Here is a 15,105-nt window from a genome sequence, read left to right on the forward strand (position 1 = left end):
TTGAATGTAACCAGAGAGGACAAGATGTCCTGTTAAAAACACCCCCCTAAACATCAGACTCCCCCTGCACAAATCTCCTGAACCTGTCCCCATCCCAGCCCATGTCCCTCCCCTATGCCCTAAAATTCAGCTCTGGAACACAACCCTCTGAAACAGAAGAAATGGAAATCCTGTGATGGATTTCCCCTCACTGTAGTAAATGGAAAGACATACAAAGCTTCACGGGGGGGGGGTGGGGGTGGGGGGGTGGAAGGCTTCACTTGGGATCTGAAGCATTCCCCTCTGGGGGTTTGAGTAGGTTCCAAACAAAATATTTTTAGGTTTCTAGGTTACCTAGCATAAACAGTCAACTAAAGCAGAGCCAGTCCTGCTGAAAAGCCATTTAAACCCAGAAAAGAGGAGCACTGAGCTACATGTGCAGCTACTATTGCACAATGCTTCATATACCACTACACAGGCTTATCCACACTTCCTCTGGTCCTGCTGCTTATCCCCAGGGGAAACCACTCTTTAGCACTCAGTTGAAGCAAATGGCAATTGGGGTTTCCCCCCGGATTGCCATTTGTTCTGATGTGTCACCAAAGAGTGGACTTTCCCCTGGAAAGAAGTGGTGCAAAGGAAAAACTACTCACACCCATGTCTAGGAAGTGTGGGTCAAGTGGAAGTGTGGATGTGTCCGCACTTACACAAGTGACTTGGGTTCTTTTCTGCTTGTCCCTGTGCTCTGCTAGTTCAGTAAAGGCAAAGGTAAAGGGACCCCTGACCATTAGGTCTAACCGTGGCCGACTCTGGGGCTGCGGTGCTCATCTCGCTTTATTGGCCGAGGGAGCCGGCGTACAGCTTCTGGGTCATGTGGCCAGCATGACTAAGCCACTTGTGGCGAACCAGAGCAGCGCACGGAAATGCCGTTTACCTTCCCGCCGGAGCAGTACCTACTGATCTACTTGCACTTTGACATGCTTTCGAACTGCTAGGTTGGCAGGAGCAGGGACCGAGCAACAGGAGCTCACCCCGTCACAGGGATTCGAACCACCGACCTTCTGATCGGCAAGTCCTAGGTTCTGTGGTTTAACCCACAGTGCCACACAGCACTAGTTCAGTAGTTACCCGCTATTTGCTTTGATGTACTCCATGCCATACTTGCAAGGTTGATTCCAGGTCAGGTTCAATACAAAGCAGCTGTATACAGTAAACAACAGATAAACATGCATGCGCGCACAGCTTTAGCTAGTAGGCTTGCCTTTATCGTTGGAGGGTGAAAGCTGGGACATGAATAAAACATGAATTACAGCTCTGAAGCCAGCCTAATGGGCTGTGTAACCTCCTGATTGTTTTTTATTAGGGTTTAGATAGAATTAGCGTTCACGGAGGTCACTGGTTAAAGAGAAATTGGATGGCAGGAAAGTAAGTCAAAGAACCAGGACCTAATTGAAGCAGACACGGATTGGGAATGAGAGAGAGTAGAAGGGGAGCCAGAGTTAAATTATCTAATCATTGGCAAGATAATGCACATGGAGAAGAGGGTGGAAATAAAGGAGACATAAAAGATGAAAGATGACAGCTTAAAGGAAGATCTTCTAACCAAACACTCCATAATTCTTTCATTAAACAATAAATAGAGTCTTGGAAGAACTACTTAGAAGCCTTTCAATCATTTGATTAAATTTGTACAGTGGTCTCAAGATTGTTATCTTGAGGGTAGAGGGTACAACTTAGTGACTATATACTCCAGCAAAGTAAATAAGGCTAAAAATTATGGGGAAAGTGATGCATGGAGAGAAACATAAAAAATATTCATAGAAGTAAATTATACATAAAACAATAATTAATGTATTCTGGACAAGTTGTGAGCTGGTATTGAAGACAAGCTAGTCTTTAATGGATTCCTGCCAGTCAACAAACTAACTTCTGTGGTATCATGTAAAAACTCACCACCACCACCACCACACACACAAAATAATAACAATTAGAATTATTGAGCAAAAAGGACCAGGACTCCATCTGCCCATACTGAGGCAGAATTCTCCCTATGAACACAGCAGCCACAAGAAGCCACACCATCGCCATGCATCAGACTAAGGATGATTTAAGGTTGCTCAGGCAAGCAAGTTTTACCAAAGCAGAAGTCATATGGTGGGGAAGGAGAAAGAGACATAGTGGCTTGGTACATATGAGATGCCAAGCCAAACCACAGCTGGTTTGGGGGAAATGACTACTGCAGATACTCCTTAAGCATGTAAAAGCTGTACACATCAAATGGAAACATGCACATATGTGATAAATTTATCACCAAATTATTACTGGATGAATTGATAATTGATCATTTGATTTGGGCAGTGCTTGATGAGGGAGGAATTTTAAAGAAGGAAGTGGAGTGGCTAGGCCAGACAAGGTCTACCTGAAAAGGTGGGGTGGCCTTCTACCTCATCCACTTAGATCATTAGAACTGTCTGAATGACAAAGGGTTTCTGGTTAAAAGAGTAACATGGGAAGAAATTCATCTGAAGTCATCATGCACATCATGTATGTCAGAACATATGTCATCTGTATATATGGATATGTGTGATCTGTTGGCAAAGATTCTATTGTCGTCATAATGTAGTAATCAATGAGGGCTACAGTAAATAAGGAAAGGATCAGCCTCACACACACTGGTTTTCACCATCATTGGAGGCCCATGATATAAGCATAAGGAGAGCTCTTCTGAATACACCCAAAGGCATGACTCATCCAGCATCCTGATTCCCATGGTGGATAACTAGATGTCTCTGGGAAGCTCAAAAGCAGGACATAAAGGCAATAGCTGTCTCCCACCGTTCTTTCTCAACAAGTCCTATTCAGAGGCATCTGGAGGACAGCAGGAGATGTTTCTAAAGCAATCTCTAAATTGCCCATTGTAGTCTTTATTTACAGCATTTAAAAAAAAAAAACTTATCCAGCTAGTTTATTGCATAGAACAAAACAAGGGAAAATTAACTGATGGTAAAATAGTAGCATGAAGTACAGTGGTACCTCTGGATACGAACGTGATCCGTTCCGGAGCCCCGTTCGCATCCAGAAGCAAATGCAACCCACGTCTGCGCGTGCACAGGTTGCGATTTGCCACTTCCGCACATGCGCGTGATGTCATTTTGACTGTGCATGTGCAAGTGGCGAAACTCGGAAGTAATGTGTTCCATTACTTCCGGGTTGCCGCGGTGCGTAACCTGAAAGTGCTCAACCTGAAGCACATTTAACCCGAGGTATGACTGTAAACAGACTCTAAGCAATGACTATTGAGCTGCCTCAACAATTCCAGATGGCAGTGGTGGGCACCCTTTCCCCATCGGCAGATGGTGAGACAGGGGATGCTTCACCTCTGCGGTCACACAAATCCTTCCCTGATTACAGTACATACTTCCTCTGCTGCCCTAGTTCACAGCACAGTGAGAGGGAAGGATGTGGGAAACAGAAAGATGCATCAGTGAGAGAGACGACTCAATTTCTCCACTTGTGACATACCTGTGCTCAAGTATGACAGAAATGCTTTAGCATGCTAGGCAAATGGGAGTTTTCATGTGTGTCTATTATGGATGTAAACTGTTGTCAATTTTATTATGATGTCTTTCTGCTAAAGAAAAGTCTTTCTCCCATTCTGTTGTGCTCACATTTTGCATTACAAACCACAGTCTGAACCATGTTTTTTCCAGTGACAAGTCTTTATGAAATTAATGCCAGTAACCTTCTGGGGCTCTTCAGAAGAACAGGAGTATCCACCTGTCTGAATCTTAATTATGTCTATTCAAGTCCCAATGAATTCAGTGGGGCTTAGCCCCAGGTAAGTCTTCGCACACAGTGAATAACTGTTGTCTAATTAATGTATATGGCACACACATCCTTACAGCTCAGTCCCAAATCCCACTGAATGGATGAGGCTTAATGGCTGCCATTTTGCTTGGTGAAGACTGGGACTGAATATTGCAAAGACCACTAGGGGAAATAACATTAGCACCCCAAACTGTTGTCACTATCTTTCAGACATCCCAGGAAAAACATAAACAAGTTACAGATGAATGTCCTAGCAGCAATAGAAGATTGCTCTACCAAGTGTGAACCACTGATAGTCAGAATTACACCCAACAGTGTGTCATGGACATCCCAGCACAAAAATGGTGGTCATAGGCAGCAATTAAATAGAAGCCATTACACTGCAATGGTGAGTAATGTCATAAAAAGCCAGCCAGACCCAGACCCCCCCACACACACACACACGGAGAAGGAGAGGGAGGGAGGGAGGGAGGGAGGGAGGGAGGGAGGGCGAGAGAGAGAGAGAGAGAGAGAGAGAGAGAGAGAGAGAGAGAGAGAGAGAGATGTGCATTGTTCTCTTCTCTCAGTGGAGTGCCTACAAATGCACTGAGAAAGATTTCCCACCTAGCTGTGATGGAGACTTCTCAAAATAAGTGAGGGAAATGAGATGGACAGGAGAAACCCAGATGCTGAATGCTAATTTATCTTAATAGCTACAACAAAGATCTTAATTCCATCTCTGTCTAGGTGCTGAAACCGTTTAGAAAATGGCCATTCAATTGCTTAACAATGGAAGAGGCATTTTCCTTAAAGGGTTGGCATGAGTGTGAAAACACAGCAAATGACATGCCAAGGAGTGATCTCCAAGCTACCAAATACGCCAAGTGCAATTAGCGGCATAATCTGCTGAACATATAATTACAAGGGTGTTCTATTCAGGCCGGATTTACAGATTAGTCAGTTGGTTGCGCCTGCAAAAAAAGGAAAGAAAGATGGGAAGAGACATTAATGGAATATCAAAATACAAGTTTGCTGAACAACAAATCAAGGCTTTAGAATGGGGGGGGGGGGCCTTCTTCCAAAATGTGTCTCCGATGTTCCAAACAGCTTTGTGTGACATTTGCTTCAAAAGGATTCCTGGTTACATGAAAAATAGCTCTGAACGAGAAGAGAGAGGGAACTGAGCATTAATTTTTAATGGCATTTCCCCCAAGCATATCATTCCTTCTTTGTTTTTTTTAAATTTATTATTCTGGGTTTTTTGTGTTTTTCTTTGCTTACTCTTGTTCATGAAAGGCTGACAGACTCTCAGCCTTGACAAGGGACATTTCCATTCTGATCAAAAGCAGGTACGGCATTGATAGCAGAATAAAAGGCTTGCACTCTGCAACATGTTCTTATGTCCGCTTGCCTAGTGCTTTAGGGCCTATCCCAAGGACAGAGCTGGACTCTGTGGTTCAAGGTTCAATGATAAAATGAAAAGAGGAGAGCTAAGCCTCTGAATCGTGAGCCAGGCACTGTTGTCCAGCCTCATATAGCCCTGAAAACTGAACTGTGAACTGAAATCTAGACTAGCTCAATTGCGCACTTTGTAGTCTCTTATCAAAGCACGTTTGAGACAGAGTTATGTTTGCAGCCTGAAATGCTTTATCTTTAGGGAACAGAAACATCTCATAAGATTATCTTCATCATGAAGCTTGGGAAGCCAAGCATTTGGAACAGAGTTAGCCAGTAATTCATTCTACATCAATATGGGGAAACCCATCATAATTTGGTATCAAGATAAATCCTCGGGTAATTGCTTGAGCAATTAATAGCACAACAGGCTAATTATCTATGTACATGTATTTGGCTTTAAAAGAGGTTGCAAAGCAAATGGAAATGGGGGTGCACACCCCACACCCCCAAAAGCACATTAATGCTAAACATGCTGCAAAGGATTGGAACTTTTTGGCCATTTTGTGCCAGTTCTCAGTTGTAGAATGGAGGCCCCATTAGCTAAAGTGGTGCTTCAGGTTAAGAACAGTTTCAGGTTAAGTACAGACCCCCGGAATGAATTAAGTGCGTAACCCAAGGTACCACTGTACTGACATGAACTGACAGGTTAGGAAGTTTTCAGCTGTCTGGAAATGCTGAGTGTATGGAATAAATCTACCCAGTGTAGATTGTTCAGTGCTCCCTTTGATAGCTATCCATACTCCCCTGCTTCTGTCTCACACATCCAGAACACTGGCTTTCACTTGACATCACTTTTATGAAAGCAGAAGCTGGGGTGTGTTTTTCTTTTCCAGGTGCCATATCTAACACTCATCCACCCACCCACACAGCAATTTTGCTATAGATAACGACTGTTTTCACATTTCCAGTGCAGCCACATTTCCTTGGAAATAAAATCCTGACATACCTACAAACAAAAAAAGAGGAAGAGAAACAGACCATTTTGTGAAACCGTAGCTTTGTCTCCTGCTGACATATCATTATCCACTGGACAAACTGAGAAGCCACTGCTAACAACATAATAAGGAATCTAAGCACATTGCACTCTCTCAGGTGTGAAGTAGCCAAACCAAGATAAAGCTTAATGGCTTGTCACTTTAAAATAAGCTGTTTGCCTTTACCAAATATGCTGGCTGAATCCTTTCCCCTATAGTAAGATTGGCTTAGTACTAGAAACGGCATGCTTCTACAGCGTACTTATTTTAACATAGAGTTTCTTCACCTTGTTGCACTAGAATACAGTTTTTGAAAAGGAAATTGGTAGTCCAAGCAGGTTAATGTAAAGAGATCTCCCCACTGTTCTTGTCAATGACTCTTTTAGAGTCTGAAAGCAGCAATAATTCTACATTAAATTGACCAGAGAAGTTCTGAAGGAGTAGATGTGGCAGCTGCAGCAGCAATCCAGCATATGGACCTGGGCCTCCCTAGAACCTGGAACCAACATCCTATGCCCTTTTCTGTGTGACCCCTCCAAGAGATATTTATAGGGGAGTAACAAGAGAATAGGCTTTTTCCATGGCTGCCCTCCAGTCAGGGAATGCTATCCCCATGGAAGTTTGCTTGCCAATGACTGTCATCTTTTCAATGCCAAGCCAATAAATAATAATAATAATAATAATAATAATAATAATAATTTATTATTTATACCCCACCCATCTGGAGGGGTTTCCCCAGCCATTCTGGGTGGCTCCCAACAGAATATTAAAAACACGATAAACATCAAACTTCAAATCCTAGCATTTGGACAATATAAATGGTCTAAATATCAGTAGCTGTTTCTAGTGTTCATTCTCAATGTAGATGAGTATCATGGATGAACACTTTGTTTATTTGCCTTGTTTTAATGATATGTAATATTGTATTTTATTTTTCTTGTAATTTTCTTTGGGATGCCTTTTGGCTATGTGAAGTGATGAATAAGTTTAATAAACTATATTTAATAAAACTAATAAAAAAGCTAATGCCTAATAAAGGTCCTACAACTTGTTCAGACATATTCTTAGGTCCGGACGAGAGGCGAGTATGTATGAATAGGAATGGGCAAATCTGTCCATTTTGGTTTCTCATTTTCCCCCAATCTTACGTTCAGTTCTCAACATTTCCACATAGGTTTTTGATTATTTTTTTAAGACCCTCAGGAAAAATCATCAACTTTTAATTGTGAATTCCCCCTAATATACACATCATCTATGCAATATTACCTAATTTTTGCAAAACACTTTCCCCTAAAATGATGCATCTTTGTATGTTCCTTTCACTAATATATACATTTATGTTTCACTCTAGTATACCAATATGCATGATTATACACATTACTTGGCTGGAGAACTGCATTTCAAAATTCAGAGGAAATTGAATTTCAGAGGTTGGCTGTGTTTTGGTTTCAGTATTGTTTTGGAAAGTGTGAATGCAAAGTTGAACTGCAAACTTAAAATGCAAACTGAATTGAATTTCTCCTTATCCCTACAGGTAAGGGCAGTGGAGTAGCGTGGGGGGTGCAGGGGGTGCCGGCCGCACCGGGTGCAACATCTGGGGGTTAGGGTTAGGGATAGGGTTAGGGTTAGGGGGCGCAAATTACTTGCCTTGCCCCGGGTGCTGACAACCCACGCTACGCCACTGGGTAAGGGTAATGTTGAGCTTAACATCTGGAGCTATTAAGGGCTTATGGGGGGGGGAATGCCTCAAACTGTGCACTGAAAATCAAAGTTCAAGGCACAAATGAGATGGATGAGATAAACTAAAACTCCCATTTACCATGAGCACGAAAATCAGAAGCATATCCACAGAAATCAGATTGTTTAGCCACTGCTTATAAGAGAGAACTGGTGACCTAGACTTTGATCGGTTCTGTAAATAAGGGGAGCTTGTTTCTGCATTGCATGCATTTGATCTGGCATCCAAGGAAACAATGTACTACAGAAGTGCAACTATCAAAGCCATTGGGGGTTGGGGACAGAGAGGATACAATTATTAATGAAGCATAAGAGCCAGCATACAGACAGCCTCACCCTGAAATGAACCCAGCCAAAGAGGCACAAACCCACTGTCTTGCCAAGGCACCTTGATTAACTCCACAACTTACGTCATTATCTGTGATTCTATGCCTGGCTCCACGAGGGACCCATCCACAAAGAGAGGTTTTGATGTGAAGCCATATTTATTCCAGGTCCTTCCTTCATCGAAACTCACCCTGGGATTGAGAGAGAGGAGATAAATGCACATAAAAGGGTTTCACTGGAGCCATTTCCAAAGTAATTAAGCACCTTCTGAGGATGGTGAGTGACAATAGCTGGATTTATAAACAGGCGCCAATCTTCACTGCCTTGACTTGTTATTAATTAATGCTGTGCTTTGAGGCACTTTGAAGAAATAACGTGCCATGAACAGTTATCAAAGTCAAAGAGGGATGGTGCTACCCAAATTGAATACCAGCTTAGCTCCAATCAGGAGAAACTGGATCCTGCAACAGAAGACGTCACTTCAGCAAGTGCAGGCAACTATTGCCTATTAGTTTGTAGCAGGAGCAAATGGTTTTTTTTAAAATAATCAAAGGGAGGTTTTATGTTCTTGATTTAAATATGCATTGTGTTAGGTACAAAGTTAAAACTTCAACTGTTATTCAAAAAGGAAAGAAACATAGTGTGAATGTATTACAACTCTGCGAGTAAGAATGTATGCGGACTGAAATATGAAAACTCAAGCAAAAATAAATAAATAAAGTGTTCTGGGAATACAACACATTGAATTATCTTGTCAAACATCGCTGAACTAGGAATGCTTGAGGAATCCAATCTTCTGCTTTCTGATATGACCTGACTTAATCCACACCTCCAGGACTAATCTGTGGTTCTGTGGACAATGTGATCTACAAACAAATATTCAGAGAGAGTTCTTGTTTTTTGTTTTAAAGAAACATGAACAAAAGTGTGGGGGGGGAGAGAAAAATGAATTTAGAAATCCGCATTTTCAGATAAGATGAGCTTTAAAATATGTTTTCAAGAACATATTAAAAGTGGGGATTTTTTTTAGTACAGATATAGATAAGTTTATGAGTGAGCACATGCAAAAGTGACAGAGATTAGAAAACTTGTTAAGGCAGTATATATAATTTTACCAGTGTGGATGTGCACTTGTGTATGTTAAGAAGCTACTGCGAAAAAGCAGTCAACACAATTGCATCAAGATTATTTCTGTCAATATAATTGCATCAAGATTATTTACATATGCACAGGAGCACACATGCACATCAAAAAACATGTCAAAAAAGAATCCTGATTCATTCTTATGCACAATAGTATCAATATTACTTTTCTCCTGTTTGATCAATGCACGTCAGCTCACCAGTAATGTAAAAGAAGAGGGAAAGCAATTGAATTGGAGTAGGTGAAGCCTGAGGCAAACCATGCATATTCCAATTCCAGAATTAAGCATAGAAATTATCCTAGTTATAGTTGGAGGAATGGAGCACAAGGAAGAACAAACTACACATTTTAATTGTCTAGTGAATACATCTGCAGCTGCTGACCTTAACTATACAAAAATGTATATCTCTGTTTGCAGGTGAGCATACATAAGTGAGGTATTTTTATGTAAAATGGCTAAGAACTAAGCTTGGTCCCTTCGGTAGGACCAAACAACAAGTGATGGCCAGTCATGTTGAAGGTTTTCTCTGACATTTTTATTTACTATTTTACAAATTAAATGTGGCCCCAGAGGTGGCAATTTGGAAAGGAGGAACAAGGCAAAGGCTTCATAGACCCTTTTCATCCAGCTACAATATCACCACCCCATTCCTCACACAAACACACACACACTGGGGGGGGGGGAGATTTTTGGTGAGAAAACAATAGGAGAGGAAAAACCCCTCTCTTCACACAAATGACCCCAAGTACAGCCTTCAAAGCTGCATTTGATTAAAAAAAATAAATTGGATAGGAACCACACAGAACTACCACACAAAATTTGATCCTTATTTACAATGGGTAGGATTTTACTCTGCTTATTCCACTGTAGTTCGTGGCTATATTTGATATGAGATTTCTTTTCCCCCTGCAGAACTGTCTTCACTGAGTTTTGGATTCAAAAAGCAGAAGCCTCTGTGGAATCCACACTATCCTTCTGTAAATCCCAGAAAAGCCAAGTCAAAGTCTTAAAGTCTTGATGGTGGAGGATGTTTCATAGAATCAAGCCTTGGGCAAACCTGTTAACATATGGTCCGTCTCTTTCAAATATTTTTTTCACCTCTAATAACCATTCCATCCCATTCCTACATATATACCCTCCTTCTCTCATAACACTAGAACTCATAGACATCCAGTGAAGCTGAATGTTTGAATATTCGGGACAGAAAAAAAGAATGTACTTTGTCACCCGGTGCATAGTTAAACTATGGAACTCTCTTTTGCAGGAGGCAGTGAAGGTCACCAACCTGGTGAGGATATTTCACCCCTCCCATTGCAAGAATCTGCTGATGTTTCAGAGAGGAGGGGGCGGATTTTGCTCATTACTTCTTCCGCTCCAGCCTGACTTCAAAGGGGAGTCTGAGTGTTATCTGTGTATAGATAAGGTCGCTGCTCATGCAGCTGTAACACTCAGTGCAGTCCAACGTCTCCATTTAGTCTGTAGTTAGTTTGTATAGTAGCTGTAGAGAATAAAGGAAGTTATTCTACAGAAGCTGTCGTTCGTGTGGTTCATGCTCTGCTGTGCTCTGCTGACTACTGGAAGTGAGTTTGGTGCTCACAGCTCTGAGTTGTGAGTTCACAGCACTTAGACCTGCTTCCTGTGTGGAAGGTCTCTGGAAGTGCTTTCCAGCTCGCCTGGTCCAGTCGGGGCTGAAGAGGTTGAGCTCAGTCAGTGGCACTGGCTCAAAGGCGAAGATGACACCTGGATGGCTTTAAAAGATGATTAGACAAATGATAATTCTATTCATGGCTACTAGCCGTGATGGAGGCTTTGCTCTGCCTCCACAGATGGAGGCAGTAATGCTTCTAAATACCAGTTGCTGGAAACTGTAGGAGAGCAGAGTACTCTGTTGCTTAGCTCCTCCTTGCAGGTTTCCCACAGCCATATGGTTGGTCACTGTATGGGCAATCTATCCAGAAGGTATCTGTATTTCGAGGAGATAGTGCTCTAACTTGGTTATCATTCCTGCTCGGGTTAACTCCCCCTTCTCTAAGCTCTTTGATGGCTGAAGAACAGCCTTTAATTTCCTGGTCCTAATCTGCTGGAAGGAAGAAATATTGCTGGGTACCTTCTTTTGATATTGGACATTGTTTGAAGAAAGTAAGGCATTGGGAGATATATTGTTGTTGTTTAGTCGTTTAGTCAGCTTGGTCAAACTCATGTTCGTAGCTTCAGGAACACTGTCCAACCAATCTCAATCTCTGTCGTCCCCTTCTCCTTGTGCCCTCCATCTTTCCCAACATTAGAGTCTTTTCCAGGGAGTCTTCTCTCCTCATGAGGTGGCCAAAGTACTGGAGTCTCAGCTTCAGGATCTGTCCTTCCAGTGAGCACTCAGGGCTGATTTCCTTAAGAATGGATAGGTTTGATCTTCTTGCAGTCCATTGGGAGATATAGCTAATGAATAATCTGCACGTAGCTAGTAGCACATAGACCAGGCATAGGCAAACTCGGCCCTCCAGCTGTTTTGGGACTACAGTTCCCATCATCCCTGACCACTGGTCCTGTTAGCTATAGATGATGGGAGTTGTAGTCCCAAAACATCTGGAGGGCCAAGTTTGCCTATGCCTGGCATAGGCAGTCAGGCAAGCTATGCAGGCGGTTAGCTATTTATAAATCAGATGGTGCTGGGCCGAGTTTGGAGAAGCTCGTGCATGGACTGATGGCTGCAGGGCCGTGCAAACTGAAGCTACCTGGGGGAGTCACTTCGCCACTTCTTGAGGGCTTCCAAGTGGCAGATCAAATTGCTTGCTTGGTCGTGTATATATTGCTTGCTGTTTAGAATAAAATCTTTAATCTTCTCACTCACTTGTGTCTGTATTGCCTCTGAATCTCATTTTAAAAGAACCACCTTGCATTTGGCAAGACAGCCACTGTGAAAACAGGATGCTGGTCTAGATGGGCCATTTGTCTGATCCAGCAGGGCTCTTCTTATGTTCTTATTCATTAACGCAAATATTTATTAAATGTGTATTTTCTGTTAAATGAAAATGTGCATGTTGATATGTTTAAATTACCATGAACTAGGTCACAGCATTCAGAGAAGAGCCAAATCTAATTGATAACTAAGTTCTGATCTATTATCTTTGAGAGTTGTCTGAGAGTTCCGGATCAGGTGATGATGTAGAGGAATTTGTAAAGATTGGATCCTCAGGAACCTCTAATGACATACTTGAACATCAGCATACATTATATAAAAAAACACCATGCAGATCCCTTCCCTCTAATCAACTGATTAGTGAGCAACAAGTCAGTCAATGCATTTAGATTCCAAAGACAGATGAATTGAAAATTGGATTTGGAACTGAAAATTTAAATCTGCTTGACAGTACAGCACGACAACTTATTGATGGATAGATTTTATATTAACATCTATATCTTGTTCAGCTATCTAAAAGCAGGCTCTTAAAAGCTCATAAATAAAATAAAACAAATAAACAAATTGCTGGTTATTCAGTTAGTTTCTTTGGAGCTAAGAAAATGTCTATAACATTGGAAAACAGGACTAATGCAAATCTTTTTTACATTGAAAGGCAACATTTCAGAGAACAGAAAGCTTTCATTGGAAGAGCAGCACTCCTCTAGAAAGAAAGATTCAGTGTGAAATTGTGATCAGTCTCCTTCTCTTAGCAAAACACAGTGAAAACTGTTCTGCCTACCACTTTAAAAGAGCTGACCATTTTAATCCTTGTCTTCCACCAAAGATCACTAAAATGTTAAAGCTTTTGCAGATGACCTAGTTTTGACTCTGCAGGAGCCAGAATCTAGCACGAAAAGAGTGTTACAATTGATTCAAGACTTTGGTCGGGTGGCGGGATTCAAATTAAATAAACAGAAAACTAAAGTGCTGGGGAAAAATTTGACAGATACAGAGTCAGAACGGTTTCAGAGAGAGACAGAACTAACTGTGGTTAAAAAAGTAAAGTACCTAGGGGTAAACATAACAGCAAAAAATCTGAGTCTTTTCAAGGATAATTATGAAAAATGTTGGTCAGAAATTAAGAGAGACTTAGATAGTTGGACAAAACTGAAACTTTCTTTGTTAGGCCGAATTGCTGCTATCAAGATGAATGTATTGCCAAAAATGTTGTTTTTGTTTCAAACATTACAGATTGTGGACAAGACGGAGTGCTTCCGGAAGTGGCAGAGAGATATTTCTAAGTTTGTCTGGCAGGGCAAAAAGCCAAGAATCAAGTATAAGATATTAATTGATGCGAAAGAAAGAGGGGGCTTTGCCCTGCCAGACCTAAAGTTGTACTATGAGGCCGCAGCTTTCTGCTGGCTAAAAGATTGGCTACTTCTCGAGGACACTGATGTATTGGATCTGGAAGGTTTTAACAATGCTTTTGGTTGGCATGCATATTTATGGTACGACAAGGTTAAGATCAATAAGGCCTTTAAGAACCATATTGTCAGAAAAGCAGTGTTTAATGTCTGGACAAAATACAAAGACTTACTGGAAAATAAAACTCCAAGGTGGCTTTCACCGCTGGAAGCTAAGGCCCGAAAAAGACCCAATATGGAGGCCAAATGGCCAAAATATTGGGAAATATTAGAAAAAGATGGAGACAATTGGAAATTGCAGAGTTTGGAGAAAATTAAGGACAAAGTGCGAGACTGGTTACATTACGCTCAGGTTAATGAAGTTTTTAAAAATGACAAAAAGTTAGGGTTCCGGGTGGAGAAATCGAAATTGGAAACAGAACTGTTAGAACCTAAGACTAAGATACTTTCAAGAATGTACAACCTGCTGTTAAAATGGAATACACAAGATGAAATGGTTAAATCGGCTATGATAAAGTGGGCACAGGACACTGGGCACAACATTATGTTTGAGGACTGGGAAAGGTTGTGAACCATTGGGTTGAACTTCACTGCATGTAATGCTTTGAAGGAAAATGTAATGAAAATGATATATAGATGGTACATGACCCCAGTTAAACTTGCCAAAATATACCATTTGTCTGATAACAAATGTTGGAAATGTAAAGAAAATGAAGGAACATTCTTTCACCTCTGGTGGACTTGCCCTAGAGTGAAGGCTTTCTGGGAAATGATATATAATGAGCTGAAAAAGGTATTTAAGTATACCTTCACTAAGAAACCAGAGGCCTTCCTTTTGGGTATTGTCGACCAGAAGGTGTTAAAGAAGGACCGAACATTTTTTATGTATGCAACAACAGCAGCAAGGATACTTATCGCTAAGCACTGGAAAACCCAAGATCTACCCACACTGGAAGAGTGGCAGATGCAGCTGATAAACTATATGGAACTAGCCGAGATGACTGGCAGAATCCGAGACCTGGGAGAAGAGAAGGTTGAAGAAGACTGGAAGAAATTTAAGATTTATTTTAAAAAGTATTGTAATTTGGTTGAATGTTAAGAAGGATGCTAGATCATAAATAATTGACCACCACTAAATTAGATGGAATTAGGATGATAAGTAGATCGAGGAAAATATAAATCATTTGGAGAACGATTAGATTATGTTTAAAAGAATGGGATCTAAGAATTTAAATAAGATGATAATTTGCTGGTTAAAATTTAAGACGATGTAAGTGGGAGTGGGAGATGTGAGGGAGTCCAAAGAGGTTTTGAAAATATGTTATGATATATGCTATATTGTTGATTATTTTTGCATTT

At 41.1% G+C, this 15,105-nt stretch overlaps 1 protein-coding gene and 1 long non-coding RNA gene across 3 annotated transcripts in view; one reads left to right on the forward strand and one right to left on the reverse strand.

The window, feature by feature from the left end:
• The window catches only part of SORCS3 (sortilin related VPS10 domain containing receptor 3), a 418,783-nt gene that overhangs the window by 61,997 nt on the left and 341,681 nt on the right, over window positions 1-15,105 (reverse strand). For both annotated transcript variants that reach the window (XR_013838924.1, XM_079976042.1), the window contains exon 14: window positions 8,366-8,473. Coding sequence is in view for 1 of the 2 variants with exons in the window: in XM_079976042.1 (XP_079832168.1) it covers window positions 8,366-8,473 (108 nt within the window). In the remaining variant the exon portion in view is untranslated. The remainder of the gene's footprint in view (window positions 1-8,365; window positions 8,474-15,105) is intronic.
• On the forward strand, window positions 3,610-5,462 carry LOC307216158. Its single transcript, XR_013838959.1, has 3 exons — window positions 3,610-3,817; window positions 4,018-4,195; window positions 5,444-5,462. It is a non-coding gene; the product is annotated as an uncharacterized lncRNA (long non-coding RNA).

This window comes from Podarcis cretensis (assembly GCF_951804945.1).
Source record: "Podarcis cretensis genome assembly, chromosome: 5".
NCBI lineage: Eukaryota > Metazoa > Chordata > Lepidosauria > Squamata > Lacertidae > Podarcis > Podarcis cretensis.